This window comes from Neovison vison, chromosome 9 (assembly GCF_020171115.1).
Source record: "Neovison vison isolate M4711 chromosome 9, ASM_NN_V1, whole genome shotgun sequence".
Classification (NCBI taxonomy): domain Eukaryota; kingdom Metazoa; phylum Chordata; class Mammalia; order Carnivora; family Mustelidae; genus Neogale; species Neogale vison.
Window position 1 is genome coordinate 72,081,640 of NC_058099.1, and position 16,929 is coordinate 72,098,568.

The following is a 16,929-nucleotide window of genomic DNA, read 5'->3' on the forward strand; positions in this document are numbered from 1 at the left end:
TTTTAGCACCGGGACCTGCCAGCCCACCAGCAGCACACATGGCACCTGGCTACATCTTGTGTTATAAGACCAGTGCTGACTGCCTCTGGAACATGATCACTTGAAGTCAAAATTATTTTAAGTTTCAGTGTTTGCATGGAAACAGAATGGTAGTATTGATTTATTTCTTGAGAGAGAAGGGAAGATAATCTGACTAAGAGTATGAGTGGGGGAGGAACAGACGGAGAAGGATAGAAGCCACAAGCAGACCCTCTGCTGAGGGGGAGCCCGACACAGGACTTGATCCCAGGACTCTAAGATCGTGACCTGCGCTGAAACCAAGAGCCAGATGCTTAACCAACTGAGCCACCCAGGTGCCCCTGGAGTGATGGTTATTAACTAAGGTGGTAAAGCAGATGACTCAGAGGTATTACCTTTTTTTTTTATTGATATTAGAGAGACACAAGTAGGCAGAGCAGCAAGCAGAGGGAGAGGGAGAAGCAGGCTCTCTGCTGAGCAGGGAGCCCAATGCAGGGCTCAATCCCAGGACCCTGGGATCATGACCTGAGCCAAAGGCAGCCGCTTAACCAACTTAGCCATGTAAGCACCCTTCAGAGGTATTACTTTTTAAAATAGATATTATCAAAGTAAAATAAAATTAAAAGATTCATAATCAAGATCCTATGAAACCCTATACCAAGAGAAACATTCAACAAGTATCTTTTTCCTCTCAAGGACAACATAGATATGCAACAGCAACACATGTAATATTACATTTAGTATAGTTTTGTACATTTGTCTTTACGGACAACCATTTCAGAAAAATCTGTCTATGAAAAAAGCTTATATTCTTCAGAAGAAGAAAACTGGAAGTCTGGATTCTCTCAAGCCTTCAAACATGTGGAAAGCCTGCCCCACCACATGCGCTGGGGGACCCATTCCTTATCTTGCACTGCCCGGCAATTCTTGCTGCCTAGGCTTTGCAGACACAGAAAGGCATTGTCCCTACAGCCATGAAATGACAGGAACAGCAGAACCAAGAATCTCAGTTCTAAGTAGCAAAACTAGCACATATCTGAGACACTATGAAGCCTCGGAAAAATGTAAGATTTGAACCTTTGGTGAAACTTGTTACTGAGCTTCAAACTGCAAATGATTTCATGATATCAAGATGCAGTGCATACGAGAACTTGGAGAGGTCACAGAAAAATAAAGTATAGAATATCCAGGAATTCAAAAGCGTTCCTAGGTCTATGCAAATGTACAGTGCCATGTCTTGGGGTATCATGATTTAAAAAGTCATCTCACTAAATAAAAGCCTAAAATGCTTACCTAATGGCACACAAGTATAAAGACACTGAAAGCACAACAGAGATTATTTTTCATGAGGAAAGTAAAGATCCAGAGATTTCCACCTAATTGTAGGTTCACAGAAGGTACACATTTGCACCATACCTGGTATCTTTACCTGATCCCCAGGTTCGAACTCCACATCCACCCATGTTGTCTTCAGTTCTGATTGTTCTAGAGAAAGAAAGAATATTCCTTTAAACTAGAAGGTGGTCTCCAGTCAATCTCCAAATCAGAAAAGCTGTCCCAGGATCAGCTCCCTCAGGAATAAGAGCACACTATATAAAATCAACTAAATATTAACACAAAACAAACAGATTCATGTCATGTATTATCAAGAACATGAAGCGAAAACAGCAGTTACAGAGAACTGGTGTTTTCTCATTCCCCGTATACCTCTCAAAATCTCGTTTCCCTCTCTGGTCAAAACCGTCGAAAGCTCTGTTCCCAGGGCCACCTCTTCCTCGGCTTCGCATGGCCCCTCTTGGGCCTCCCCGGCCTCTCGGTGGTCTGTCTCGATCAAATCTGTCAGGGGGTCTAGAAAGAGACAGGTAGAATCAAAAGTGGTGAATTGGATGAAAGGGCTAAGAAGACTCTTTTCAGAAAAATAATTCTAGAAAGACATGATGGCTGTAATGTACTGGAAAGAATGGTGGCTTGAATAATAAAGCAATAGTTAACTTTTACTGAACACGACTACCTGAAGCACTGTTCTGAGCCCTTCATGTACAGTCATTAATTCTCTAAAACAGAACTACAGCAGACAACTATTGTCCACAGATAAGGAAACAAGAGGCATAAAGGAGGTAGGTAACCTGCCCCATACAGCAGCTAGGTGAGGGAGCCAGAAGAGAGAAGCAGGTCCTGAGCAGGTCTCATTGTGGAAGGCCATCCCTTTCTCTGGATCTGGTTTCCTCATTTATAAAATGAGGATAAACTCTAAGATTCATTCCAGCTCTAATAATCAATACTTGTGTTAAATTTGGAATGTTCTGTGTAACAGAAATAATTTAACTTCAAATTACGCCCCCCTCCCAAATCTCCATCTCCCAAACAAAACCAGTGACTAAATGACCCTTGGGGCTAAAAACATTAACCTGCAACAACCTCGGTTCATCCCCACCACCCTACACAAACTTCCAAGGACAGCTGAAGTTCTTTGTTGTTAAAGTGAACAACAACTTTTGGCTTTATGTCATCTGACCCCTATTCATCATTTGACACCACTGACTTGTTAATTTTCCTCTGACCTCGCTGGCTTCTCTTTCCCTGCTTGTCCTTAAAAAAATTATTTTTGTAATAGGTCATACTGAAAGAGGGTGCAAAATTGACAAGCTATTCCCCTTGCTCCTCAGCTACCCAATCCCACTTCTTACAGGCAGGCACGTCCAGAGTCACATAAAGGGATCAGTTCTATTACCTCGCCCCTTTCATTTCACTAGGCTTGGTGCTCCACACGCAGCTGCCTGCCTCGTTCTTCTGGATAACTGTTTGTCCTTACATGTACCTGTATTCCTGACTTCCTATTTCTGGCACACATTGTCCTCATCTCCATGCTATTGCTATGTGATATTCACACATGTGACCCTGAGTCTCTCACTGAAGTCTCTGATTCCAGGCCACAAACCAGTTACTTCCTGGACATACCCTCTGTCCATGCCTGGGCCCTGCAGATATGGGACCAACACTGACCCCTTGCTCCTCCTGTGGTCCCTAACTCACAGCACGAAAATACCAAAGCCAAGAACCAGCTGTCTTCTACACTCTCCCCTTCTTCCCCTGCCACACCTGCTGGCGCCAAGGCCTGACCGCCCACCCACTGCTCCTAACACCCAATCTCGGCCACGTCTCTCTAGTCACTGTCATTGTTTATGAGGACCAAAGCTACAGCAGGAAGGACCATATCATTTTCATCATTACAACCTTACTTGAATAAGATAAATTATATATTTTTTAATTTGTAGAGGCCTTAAAAAACATTTAAAATGACCAATTACTTACTGAACTCTAGTGGCATCAGTGGCTCAAGCACTGAAACCAGAGGTATAATCCAGTCTACTGCTGTGGCTGAAATGTTACATTAAAAAGCTACTATCTGATAGTGGGCAAAAAGATACAAAAGGATTAAAAAATGCAGAATCACAAATCATTAACTTTATGCAAGTCTCTTATAAGACACATCATCCTAAATAAATTCCTCAGGTTAGCTTTTTTTGTATTATTATTATTTTTTTTAAGACAAAAAAAAAAAAGAGATTTATATATTTTAGGGGCGCCTGGGTGGCTCAGTGGGTTAAAGCCTCTGCCTTCGGCTCAGGTCATGATCCCAGGGTCCTGGGATGGAGCCCCACATTGGGCTCTCTGCTCAGCGGGGAGCCTGCTTCCTCCTCTCTCTCTGCCTGCCTCTCTGCCTCCTTGTGATTTCTATCTGTCAAATAAATAAATAAATATTTTTTTTAAAAAAAGATTTATATATTTTAGATAAAAGAAGAAGAAAGAATACATGCATGCAGCATGGAAGGGGAGAGGGAGAGACTTTCATGCAGACTCCTCACTGAATGTGGAACCCACGCAGAGCTTGATCCCACCACCCTGAGCCGAAATCAAGAGTCAGCTGCTTAACTGACTGAGCCACCTAGGCGCCCCAAAACAAAATTTTGAAATAGAGACTATCATAAAATCAATAGCATGTTATGATAAATATGTGGAGCAGAGTTCTAAGACAATGACAAAACCAAAGCACCAATAATAATAATAATAATAATAATGGAGTTGGACAGGGCCATAAAGAAAAAAAATTCTACTTAAATACTGGGAAGAAATGAAACACCAAAACATACATGGAAAATAATGCGAAGAGTCAAAATCAGGCCTAAATTTACATGAAATCTAGATCAGAAACCAACAAAATACCAAGTCATTTAAAATATAATAGTGATTGAAACTGACCCTAAAATAGCATTGTGAGTTCTGGTTTATTCTAATCCCTTGAACCATTTTTTTCTTACTCCACAGATTACCCACACCTCCACCCCCAATTAAATATATTCTCAATTGCTTCTTTATGATCCCTTGATTATAAAATATATCCTCTTTGTGCTCGTGTTGGCAGCACATATACTAAAAGTTGGAACAATAAAACGTATCCTTTTTTTTTTTTTTTAAACAGGCTAGTGAGCATTGAGGAATCCTGTACATTTAGTTAGGAAGCCTTACTTGTGATGTACTCACAAGCCAAAGTAAGGAAAATAATATTTCAGCCAAGTACCCTGCCTTATATCCCTGACATCCACTCTCAACAACAGTCTTTATAAGACATGAGTACCTGTTTTACAGGTAAAGGGAATGAAGTTCATGGAGGAGAAAGTGGGGGCAGTTAGTGTTTCCTGGGAACAGAGTGTCATTCTGGGAAGATAAAATTGTTCTTGAGAAGGACAGTGGTGACAGTTGCACAACAGTGTGAATGTCTTAATGCCACTGCACGGTCACACATTTATAGTGGTTAAAATGGTAGATTTTATGCTATGTATGTTTTACCCCAATTCTTCAAAACGCTTCTTTATGAGGAGAAACAAACAAACAAACAAACAAACATCTGAGTAAGTGCTATCTTTTAGAACCCGGACTTTGAATGACCTGCAGTAAACTTCAGGAAGAGCCAAAGAAATAGTCAAAATGTATCCAGACAGAGGTGGACTAATTTCTTAATAGCCTGTGTTCAAGGAGTTCACTTAAGTTCATTATCTGGAACCTAAAGAAAAATTTCTACTGCATTAAAAACAGTAGTGGCCCTCCCAGACCATATGCAAGTGACCTGGCTGATCTCTGCACCTGAGCCACAGGGACAGCTACGGTCAGCACCACTTAGGACATTGCTTCTCTATGAAAATGTGTGCTCTGCTTAGAGGAGCAAAAATCCACTTGAGCCAGCTAGGACCAGAGTACCCATCACTGCAACTCAGGGTCTTTGTTTCCTCATTCCTAAACATGGAGAGATAATGAATTAGATAAAGTCTGTTAAGATTATCAAGATTCTAGGGGTGCCTGGGTAGCTCAGTCGATTAAGCTTCTTGATTTCAGCTCAACTAATGATCTCAGGGTTGTGAGATCAAGCCCTGCGTCTGGCTCTGCAGTGGTGTGGAGCCTGCTTAAGATCCTCTTTCTCCTTCTTCCTCTGCCCCTATCCTCTTTGCATGCATGCTCTCTTAGAAAAAAAAATTTTTTTTCAGGATTCTATAATTCTGCCCAATAACCATGTATAGGTATCACAGAAAATGTAAGGTGATAGGATTTTTCACTATCAAATAAGCAAAGATGAAAGTTCAATTTATTATATTCAAACCTGGAGAAAGAGCTATGAGAAATGCTCTTATAGTTAGTGATAGAGTAAATGGACAGGTTACCAGGATGGGGATTGGTCACTATGCATCAAAAGATCCCCACCTTTACCCCAATTTGTTTTCACACTACATGTACCCATCCAAACTTGCTCTAAAGCACAAACTGGGCTCTAGGATACACGACACCCAGTTGAGGACCACTGCTTTATGGTTCCCACTTCTAGAACTCCCATCTAGGAAAGGACCAATCCTAACGGAATGATTACATTGTACCACATCCAAACAACACATCATAATAGAACCACGAAAAATGTTTACCAAACATTGTTAGGAACATGGAAAACACTTCTGCCATGTCAAGTGGAACTGAAAGAATATAAAGGACTCAGTACATATGTATTATCATCTTAATACTTAAGTATACCCATGTATAAGAAAAAAAGGAAAAATTTAGGCCTGTGTTAAGAGTAATCATCTTAGATGGTAAGATAAGTAGTTTTAATTTCTTTATAATTGCATGCATTTTCTAAATTTTCAAATTTGCTTATGGATCTTTATTAATAGGAGAATACTTTTTAAGAAATTAAGGAAAATATCTTTTCTAATAGTACATAACTTATCAGAAATAATTTCAAATTTCCTTGAAGGTAAAAATTACCTACATATACCTAATGTAATACACTGAGGACAGGAGACATCACTTCTGTGGTATTCCTGCCAAAATACATAATATCATTTCATAGAGAAACACCAGACTAATTCAAATTCTGGGCAGTTCTACAAAATAACTGACCCATACTCTTCCAAAATGTCAAAGTCATAAAAGATAAAGGAAGACTAAGGAGCCATTCTACATTAAAGACGACTAAGGGCAACGCACATTCTGGGACTGCATCCTGAAGCAGACATTTTTTCTCTTTTGCTGAAAGGGCATTATTAGGACAACTGGTGAAATGTGAGTACTCTGTAGATTACATGATTTAGAGGATTAGATAACAGAATTGTAGATGTTAATGAGTTTGATAACTGCACCATGTTCTTACAAGAATACTTTTTAAGAAATTAAGGAAAATATCTTTTATGATATTTTATTTATGAAATACATTTAAGAAAATGTATTTCTTAGGAAATACATTTAAAGTGTTTAGGCATAAAAAGATAATTTTGTACCTCACTCTTAACTGTCAAAGAACAAAGGTTGTATGTGTGTCTGTAAAGGAAGGGAAGGAGGGGGGTTATGATAAAGCAAATGTTAACATTTGAGGAATCTGGGTGGGAGTATATAGAAATCCTTTAAGTCTTGCAACTTTCTGTAAATCTGAAATTATTTTTTTTTAAAGATTTTATTTATTTATTTGACAGACAGAGATCACAAGTAGGCAGAGAGGCTGGGGGGGGAGGGGTGGGGAAGGGGAGAAGCAGGCTCTCCGCTGAGCAGAGAGCCCGATGTGGGGCTCGATCCCAGGACCCTGAGATCATGACCTGAGCTGAAGGCAGAGACTTTAACCTACTGAGCCACCCAGGTGCCCCAATCTGAAATTATTTTTAAAGAAAAAAGAAAAATTTCTCCATGATCCCATATCCCACCCTACCCCTACCCTTACGTACACATATGATTTCACTTAATAGACACCGTTTTGTGTTAACTTATACTCATCCTTTTTAAAGACTCATAGTTTTGCCACTTAAAAAAGCTGGAAACATGAGTTTGTGTTTCTGAGCTATAATTTCCTTATTTCCAAGGAATAAATCCCTTAAGTGAGGGGAAAAAAAAAGTACACATATGCTTCCCCAAATAAGTAGTTATGATCCAGAAGGCTTTTTGTAGGCAAGCACACTATGGCCATTACACAGCAAAATTGAAGTAATCACCAAAAATAGCAATTAAGCCTTTCCCTTCCCTCACCCTCCAACATGGTGGCAGATACACCATCTTGATGTTCTGAATATATAACTTCCAGGGAACAGATGTGTGTAAGTCACCCCTGCTTCAGCCCTCCCAGACTGAGCTACTCTGTTGGACTTTTGCAATGGGGTGGTGAGGGGAGAGGCGGTTAATGAACATGGTTTTACAAAGCCATGTCTTTGGTTAAAACTTGTAGCCACAGGACGCCTGGGTGGCTCAGTTGGCTGGACGACTGCCTTCGGCTCGGGTCATGATCCCGGAGTCCTGGGATGGAGTTCCGCATCGGGCTCCCAGCTCCACAGGGAGTCTGCTTCTCTCTCTGACCTTCTCCTCGCTCATGTTCTCTCTCACTGTCTCTCTCTCAAATAAATAAATAAAATCTTTAAAAAAAAAAAAATTATTAAAAAAAAAAAAACTTGTAGCCAGGATCCTAAATGGAATTAGTAGTCAAGAAGTTGAAAGACTTTGGGAATAATGGCTCCCTTGACAATAAACTATTGTCAGCTAATAGTGTCAACATACACTGTTCTGGTCAACATACACTGTTCTGGTCTCCCTTAGCCTCTTTTACCTATTTTCCTTTAACTTTGATTCACAAGTTGTTTGTTTAATCTAAACTCAGTGTTGTGTGAATTATTAAACAAAAAGTTTAGGCAGCAAGCAGTACCAAGCAGAAGACACCAAGAATGGCTCTCTGTGTACATGTAGGCACAGGTGCAAAGCTGCCCCATCACTCAGGAGCGGTATCCAGCCGCACCAGCCTGAGACCACCTTCAGGTTCAGAGCACTTTCTAGAGGAAGGTACGGGAACCAGAAACTGGTGTTACACACTGCATCAGTTTTCCTTAAAACGTCATCCTGATAGCCAATTGACCTAACCATGGGGCCAGGAACTCGTTTAAACCTGTTAGTAGTCTAAATTAGTAATGTTAAATCAAAACCATAATTATATCCCTAGCCTAAACTGCAAAAGAAAATTCAACCAGTTTAACAGACTCCTGTGTAGTTTTTTACAGGAGTACTTTATGTAGTTACTAATAAATAATTCATTTTTCACCATACAATCATTTCCCTCATGCATCACCTAAAGTAACTGCCAACTTCCATTGGCAAAATACTCCCAGGACTGGCACCAAGAAAAGGCGGCAAAGGCTAGCAGTTCTCCTAAAACCCTCTGGCTGCCCCCATCCTCCTGGTCGAGGTCTGCCATACGTACTTTTCATCTGTAAACTTCTCAGGTGTAAAGTCCGCCTGTCTCTCGGTCTCATAGGGTCGATACTCTCTGTAGGATCTTCGCTCTGCTCGGTCAAGTGTCACCTCTGTCCCCCGGCTGTCATTCCATCCCTGTTGCTCCCCTCTTCTGGGAGCTCGCTTCTGGCCTGCCAGGGACAAATCAGAAGGGAGAGCTAGGACACCAGGTCCACAACAGCACATTTACAGGGAGTTTTAAATTCCACTTTTCTGGAAGTCAAAGTCATAGGAAAATCTGGGAATTTCAGAAACACTCGGAGAAGAAAAAAGTTGTGGATACTGTCAGAGTCAACTACAGCTGACCCCTGAGCAGCCCAGATTTGAAATGCGTGGGCCCACACATGCATGGATTTTTTTCTTAGATATAGTACAGTAGTGTCAATGTATTGTCTTCTCTAGCTTATCTGCTGTAAGAATACAATATGTAACACTACACAAAATACACGCTAATTGACTATTACTGGTAAGGCTTCCAGTCAACCGTAGGCTATTAGCAGTTAAGGTTTTGGAAAGTCAAAAATTTTATGTGGATTTTCAACTGAACAGCTGGTTGGTGCTCCTAGTCCCCACCCCATTGCTCAAGGGTCAACTGTACTTGTGAATAAAACTTTTAAGACACTTATGTTCTCCTCCTCTTCTGTCCTAAGAAATATAAACTATACCAACTAACCTATAATTATCTGACAAAGTATGACAGCTCTAGATATACACATTTGCCAAATTAACTACTTTTGACAAAAGCAACTTTATTAAAACATGGTAGATAAGCTCCACAGAGAAAGCTCCATAGGATAAACACTGTATTTCAGATTGTACTTTAGTTAAACTGTGGTTTATCATTGGCTACTAAGGTTTTCGTTTTCAAATAGTCGTACTGCTATTATCTTCATCTGAAAACAGATTTTCCTGCTCTCCTGCTTTTTGGGGGGTTTTATGCATTTATGATCATACTTGTCAATATAAGGCCAAACTGCTATTTGCCAACTCACACAAGGATCAGTTGGAACTCAAAGGGACATTCTCTGCATCATTTGCAGAGAAGCCGCACTTAGCCAGGGCCACGAAAGGCTTCAGACTCTCCCTCTCTTACTCTCACTTTACTTCTCTCTAGTTTTGTTGCTTTAAAAATTCTTAGATTCTATGTCTGAAGGCAGCTAGTACTTGGTAAATACACTGTGAAGAACTTTGTCACTTCTTAATCCATCTCCCAAAAAATGTATTTACTTTTCTTTATATACATTTAAGAGGTCTCCATCTCAAACAAGATGTACTATTTTTATTATAGTAGCTTCGATTTTCCTTGGTATAACTTGCCCTTCACATTGGTTGTATAGCTATAAAAATATTAAATGTATTTGAGTTAATGGGTATTTTTTAAACTCCTAGATTCCTCTTACTTAGATAACACATGACTCTTAAGGAATATACATTTATACATATTGTCTTCCTACTGAATATTTCCTATCTGAACTTTTAATTGGGCACATGTAAATGTTAACATAGTTCCAATACCTTAGTGATCACATTTTAAGGCAAAAATCAAGTCTGTGACACCACTAGCATAAAATTGTGCGATTTATTACTTGTTAGTTAGCCTAAACTATTTTTTTTCAAATGTGAAAAGTTAAATAACAAATCTAAGTTCAATCTTAAGTTAATGTCCCATAACTAGAGATGCTTAAATCCGATTTGTATCCTGTAATTGTGACATCAGTCACAATCTGAGCTTATGACATGTTTGGGACATGGGAAAGATGCTGTCATAAATAGATCGTTATGCTTCTCCTGCAGAAACAAAGCAGAGACTGATACTTGTCCCAGGAGTATGCAATGCCAAATCTGAGGGCATGCATATCACTAATAGAGATCAAATTTGAAACGTTAGATAGAGGGGCGCCTGGGTGGCTCAGTGGGTTAAGCCGCCACTGCCTTCAGCTCAGGTCATGATCTCAGGGTCCTGGGATCGAGCCCCGCATCGGGCTCTCTGCTCAGCGGGGAGCCTGCTTCCTCCTCTCTCTCTCTGCCTGCCTCTCTGCCTACTTGTGATCTCTGTCTGTCAAATAAATAAATAAAATCTTTAAAAAAACCAAAAAAACAAAAAAACTGAGGACCCCTTTAAAAAAAAAAAAAAAGTTAGATAGAAAATGTTATTATGAAAGTTAATTATCTAGCAAGTTGAAAACTACAATAGATTCTAACATAACAGCAATCAGCTAATATGTCAACAGCAACAATACTTCTCAATACTTTTCCCTCAATGTAAAAAGTTATTTTAATGCAGCTTCAAATTTCCTATTTATAACCTATTTTAAAAAATCTTAGTATTTCTACTCAACTACATAATTATTTAGGAGCTTATAACACCTTTTTGCTTCCTCAAGGTTATTTAAAATTGTATCAATTAAATTTGGAATTCACCATTCAAAATGTAAAATGACATTTACTTCATCCTTTGTATTAAAACTTCTTCCAAAGTTTTGGTGTACAAATTAAAAACCATTAAATATAACCGTATACTTATTAGAATAATTATAAATACACTGCAAACATGTCATTCCCTCTCCAAAACCCATACAAAGATAAAGGGTCCATTTTTTTCCCCACAATTTAGTGCTAAGAGATCAAGACAGCAACTGAACCTAGTTTCTGTCTGTGCTGGGTCAGCAGCTCTGAGCAGATAATGCAAACACTGAATTTCTCTAGCCCTTTCCAATAAAAGGCTGGCACATGCTGTCTGATCACTGATCTAAACCCAAGCCCATACAAAGATTTCCTACAAAATAAAGTTGAGCTTCGACTCAAAGACAATAGTTCTAAAAGGTTAGGAAAAGCAAAGCTGATATAGCCTCTCTGGATTTCAAGAATGAATTTATCAAACCAGGCTCACCCAAGGGTCAATATATGTTGTTACATAGTGAAGGGCATTAAAAACCTGTTTTTATGGGAAAATATTACAGTTTACATATCCACATCCAAAAATGTTTCCAATATATGTCAAACATGTTTTGGCTTTGATTCCTGTCCACAATGAGCATTCACTTATGATATTCTAACTAAATTAAAAATTTTGAATGTTAGAAATGAGGACTACAAAATCTTGAGAGTAGCCCTGCATAAATTCAGTAGAGTAACTACATGAATGGAAATTAATGAGCTGTTTACTCCTGAAATAACATGTCTGAGAAAGAACTGACAAATGACAAAATTTCCATTCTAACTGCAAAATTAACTAAAGATCTTTCGTATAGATCTCAAAGGCCAGATCATCTGGATCATGAACTATCGGCAGAAAAAAATTATAATCCCATTAGATCACAATGCAAAGTGAAAGCAGGTCGCAACTCAGTTTATAAGTCATTTAAATTTAGGGGGAAAAAAAAGAAATAGCTCTATATAAATACAAGGTGTTAACAAGTAAGAAAAATAGGAGATTTTTACTTCATACATTTCAGAATTGTCCAAAATTCTTATACTAAAAAGTCATTTTTAATATTAAAAAGGTTAAAAAGCAATATAGTAACAGCACTGAATGCGGTTTCATACCAAAGGATAAAATACATTATTTTCATTTGTTAAAAAGTAAAGGGAGAAGAAAACCTTAGCCTTTCGCAGTTCTTTCATTACTATATTTATCTAAATAGATTTATGAGAAAAAGGAAAACATAACACAAAATGTACAATATATCTCATCTCATTCACCATTTAAACAGGCTTGTAAACCTACTGGCCTACCAGCATGGGGTTTTCAGAAATCCAGTAGCATTTAAAATAATTTTCAACATCTTTATTATAATGACTTTTCTCAATCTCCAGTAATATGTCAGACTGAAGTTTTCACAGCTAAAGGTAAACATTACCTAGCTGCAGGAGTCAAAGACCCAACACTTGATCCAGGAGTTGTAATCTCAGGGATGGGAAGTACAGTTGTAACCAAGCAGTAACAGGCCAGTAAAGCCCAGTTGAATACATTGCCAAACACTGTCTGGAGTGATGGAACGACACATCTTAATCTTGTAACACTCCTTTTAAGCAAACCTTAGGAACATGGCCTTATTTTAGGAAAACAGAAAACACAGATGGAGTCCTGCAGACTATGAACTGATGCAGTTCAGGTGATAAGAGACTCTTAAGTTCCTCCCTGACTAGATGATGACAGTGGTATCTGGCTAAACAGGGTGTGGGGAACTTTGAATATTCTTGTTGAAAAGGTTGAAGGTTAAAAACGCTTTTCTTAAAGCAGTCCGAGTTAATGACAAGTTACACATCCCAGTGATACTACATGCTGTATTGAGAAATGATGCGGGCTGGCTGCAGGAAGTCACCATAAGGGGATGGGGTGTACGGTGATGGGGTGAAGGTACGGAGCCTGCAAAGAGCCAGGGACCCCGCGTCCGCCCCCACCGCATTCTGCTCGCGGCTCTGACGTCACAGCCCGCCCCCGCGGTCACCCAGGCAGGCCTTCGCTCCATCACAGAAGCCCGAGCCCCGAGCCCCCGCAATTCTTCACACACCCTGGGCTCTAGCCACCACCCCCTGCGGCCGGGCGCACCCTCCTTCCTCACCCTCTTGAAGAGGGGTTCTTTTTCCTTCTCCCCAGCGCGCTTCTCCTTTTTTTTTCCGGACCCGAATCTTACTGGAGGATGGAGCCGGTCCCTGCTAGCTCTAGATTTGAGCTCGGAGGGGTAGCGACCCCAGTTATCCACGCCACACACACCCCCGGCAGGATCCCTCAACTTTGCTCAACTTGTAAAGGCTCAGTTCCAGGATTCTAAGACCCTTACTCCACGACCGCACTCCCCCTCAACCCCACAAGGGGCCGGGAAAGGCCAAAAGGGACGTGACCCCCACCCCCGTCCTCTTTCCTACCTTCCCCTGCCACAAGGACCCTCAACTTAACCCAAGTCTTCCCAGAGGCCCCTTCCGTTTCTGGATCAGGACCCCCTGACCCCAGTCTCGCAGTGGGGGGTCGAGAAGTGGCGGAGGAGGGGTGACCTCCGTGACCCCATTCTCCTTCCCCTCCTGCCCACCTCGCCTACCCGGGGATGCCCAGGTGCCGGGCGGGGCGCGCGTACCGGGTGGCAGCGGGCCGCTCCCGGGGCTGTCCGGCTGCTGCGCGCCGGGGGCTGGGAGGCTCTTGCGCTCCTTCTGGGACTCCCTTCGGCCGCCGCCCGCGCCAGGTCTGTGGCCCGAGGCCCCGGCCGGACTCCTGCCGCCGCGGTTGCCGGCCCCAGCCGCCGCCGCCTCATCGCGCCTCTTGCGCTGCAGCTGCTGCTGGCGCCGGTGCTCGGCCTCGCGCAGGATGTCGAACGGGTCCGACTCGTCGTCCAGCAGCTGGTGGAAGCGGTTGGCCACGACGCAGCCGAAAGTCTCCTGCATCGCGGCGCTTGCGGCGGCCGCGGCCACGGGGCTCCCCAGAGCGCCCTTCATGCCCCGCGGCCACTGCGGGCCCGCCGCTGGCAGCCCACGCGAGCGAGTCTCAGCAAAGCCGGCGGCGAGGACCCATCCTGCCCGCCGCTGCCGCCCTCCCTGCCCTGCCCGGTCTAGTCCCTCCCGGCGCCCGCCCCCGCGCCGCCGCCGCCGCCGCTGCCCGCCCAGGTGCCACCTGACAGCCAATCAGCGCATGCGGACACGCCCCCTTCCCTAGCCGGCATCCCTGGAAGGCCAATCAACGGCGGGCTGCTGTCACGTCACGCGACCTCTATGCCCCTCCCCCCGACTCAGCAGAGAGGGGCGGGGCCCCAGGGGCGGAGCTACTGGGAGCAGCAAAGAGACTCTTAGTCCCCGCAGCTCGGCTGGGCGGGTGGGTCAAGGCCATTATTTGTATTCTTTCTGGGAGTGGGTGTGTATTCATTATGGGCCACTCTTCTTTGAAGTTTATATATTCATCTAGCCATTCAACCATGTGTTGAATACTTATGTGCCAGACACTATGTCGTAAGAGATATTAGCTCCGTGTTTTCGTGGATCTCTGTCTGTTGACAGAAAAGTGCCCTAAACGAAAGGCACAGACTTTTCGACGCGCCCGAGGCAAAGGGACCTGACCTAATTAGGAGTCCTAGAAAGACTTTTCCTCGGAAGTGAAGGTTTAACGGAGATACGAAGGATGAAGGATAACAGGGGCAGGAGCAACCGCGAGTACGGATGTAGTGAGGTGGGATGGAGCACAACCCGTTGAGACTCAAAGGAAACCATCGTAATTGAATTGCAAAGAAGCGGGGGAAGACCCTTACTTTGGTCTTTATTCTGGGAGCAGTGAGAAGAAAATTTTAAGCGTAAACATGTATTCTAAAAGGCGAAAGGCCCCCCAGGTGCAACGTGAAGGACTAGGCTGGAAGCAGGTCAGAATGGATGCAACGAGACTAAGCAAAAGATTGTTGCAGAACTCCAGGGAAGAGTTGATGCATGTGACTTGAATTAGAATGGTGACAGTGGAGGTGGACAGACCAGTAGGTTCAAGAGCTATTTTAGATAAGGGTGTTGAAAAAGAAGAGGGTAGGATGACTCCTCTATTTCTGCCTTCTACAGCTGGAATGGTGGTGCATTCGAAACAAATAGAGCACAGAAGAGACCTTTTTGATGAGAGTCATGAATTCGGTTTTGGACATGTTGAGGAATTGTTTCATTTGTTTTGTTTTCAAACTCTGAGAGAGGACTCTGAACTGGACAGTCCTCCAGGAAGTTCTTCCTGGCACCTGGCTGCTTATCCCTCAGCCCTTCCTTTTCTTCTATTATCCCAGAACCTGTATTTTGTTAGTGCATCAGGTGGCCATGTGGCCCAGTGGAAGCTGGGCGCCCTTCCAGCCTCCAACTTGATTAATCTTAAATCATGCGCTGTAACTCCATTCTCCTGCCAGTGATTAGTATGGGAAAAGGCTCTTGGTGCAAATCTTCTCTGAGGGGAAGTATTCTGGAGGATTCCTGAGAACATTTTTCTTATATCTAAAAACGGATTGAGAAGGGATCTGCCATTTCCCACCTCTGTCCTTTGCTCCTTGTTATGTGAAGAGGACATAACACCTAGAGTCCCTTGTTGTGAAGATGAGAATGGCAGAGCAGAAGGATGGAGAAAACCTAATTGCTTGGTTATCCCACTGGAATAACTGGGAAACTCCCTACCTCAGACTTTTTATGTAAGATGATAAACAACATTATTGTTTAATCTACTTGTGGTTGTATTTGTCTATTGATTTAAAAGCATCTCATATTTTCTATGTCAGTTGAGTCAAAGCATTTTGCTCAAGTGTGTAATCACCAGCTTTTGTTTTCCTTTAATAGCAAGTGGAAAAGGAACTTTTAATCCTGACTGCTGCGAGGATTGTATTTTACTCAATTCAATTTTTTGTCATTCCCAAGGAGGACAGGGATGATGCCTGTCATTCACTGCATTCTTAGTCATCGCAATTTATATTCCCAGTGCTTAGCATTGTAGGTAGTTGTACAGTAGGTCCTCAGTAAGTGTTGAATGACTGAAAATTTTAAGGCATTTGGTCATTTTTTTGGAGTCAGCAGAGGTTTATGATCAAAAGGTTATTCTTTTTTACCCAAAAGAATTGAGAGCAGGTATTCAAACAAAAACTTGTATGTGAATATTCATAGCAGTACTACTCACAATAGCCAAAAGGTGGGGAAAACCCAAATGCACTGTAGTGTACTGGGTAAACTTTTGGAGTCATTGGCCCTGTGGGTTGGGGCGGCCTGAGTCAGGGATCCTGTGCCAAGGTGCTTGTTAAAGATGTTTGGGTCCCCGTGAAGCCTTACTATATCCATGTTTACCAGGAGATTTGGGTAGGAATGGGGTTGATGGGTTTCATCGTTTATGAAATTAGGAGTGCTGATAAAAGAAGTAAAGCTTTGAAAGCTTCAAGTCCCACACCTGCTCATGGTCATCATAAACCAGTTTTACTTGAGAATACACATCAGATGGAATGCCAGTTTAACTGTAAATTTCAGCACACTCTATTAAATGGGAACATGGAGCATTGTTGTATGATTATAGACATGTTGTTTCCTTTGTGGCATGAATAAATGTAACTGCAATGTGCAAAAAAAAAAAAAAAAACCGCTACAGTAGTAAATTTTATGTGTATCTTGCCACAATTTTTA

The 16,929-nt window shown here is 42.0% G+C and overlaps 1 protein-coding gene across 2 annotated transcripts in view; it reads right to left on the reverse strand.

Moving 5' to 3' along the window:
* HABP4 (hyaluronan binding protein 4) overlaps nt 1-14,332 on the reverse strand; it is a 40,743-nt gene extending 26,411 nt beyond the window's left edge. The window contains exons 1-4 of one of the 2 annotated variants that reach the window (XM_044265739.1): nt 13,863-14,332; nt 8,792-8,954; nt 1,726-1,866; nt 1,435-1,503 (exon numbers count right to left, since the gene is read on the reverse strand). In XM_044265739.1, the coding sequence (XP_044121674.1) occupies nt 1,435-1,503; nt 1,726-1,866; nt 8,792-8,954; nt 13,863-14,253 (764 nt within the window). In that variant the 5' untranslated portion in view covers nt 14,254-14,332. The remainder of the gene's footprint in view (nt 1-1,434; nt 1,504-1,725; nt 1,867-8,791; nt 8,955-13,862) is intronic. The other variant, XM_044265741.1, reaches the window with a different exon arrangement.
* Between the last annotated feature and the right edge of the window lie 2,597 nt (nt 14,333-16,929).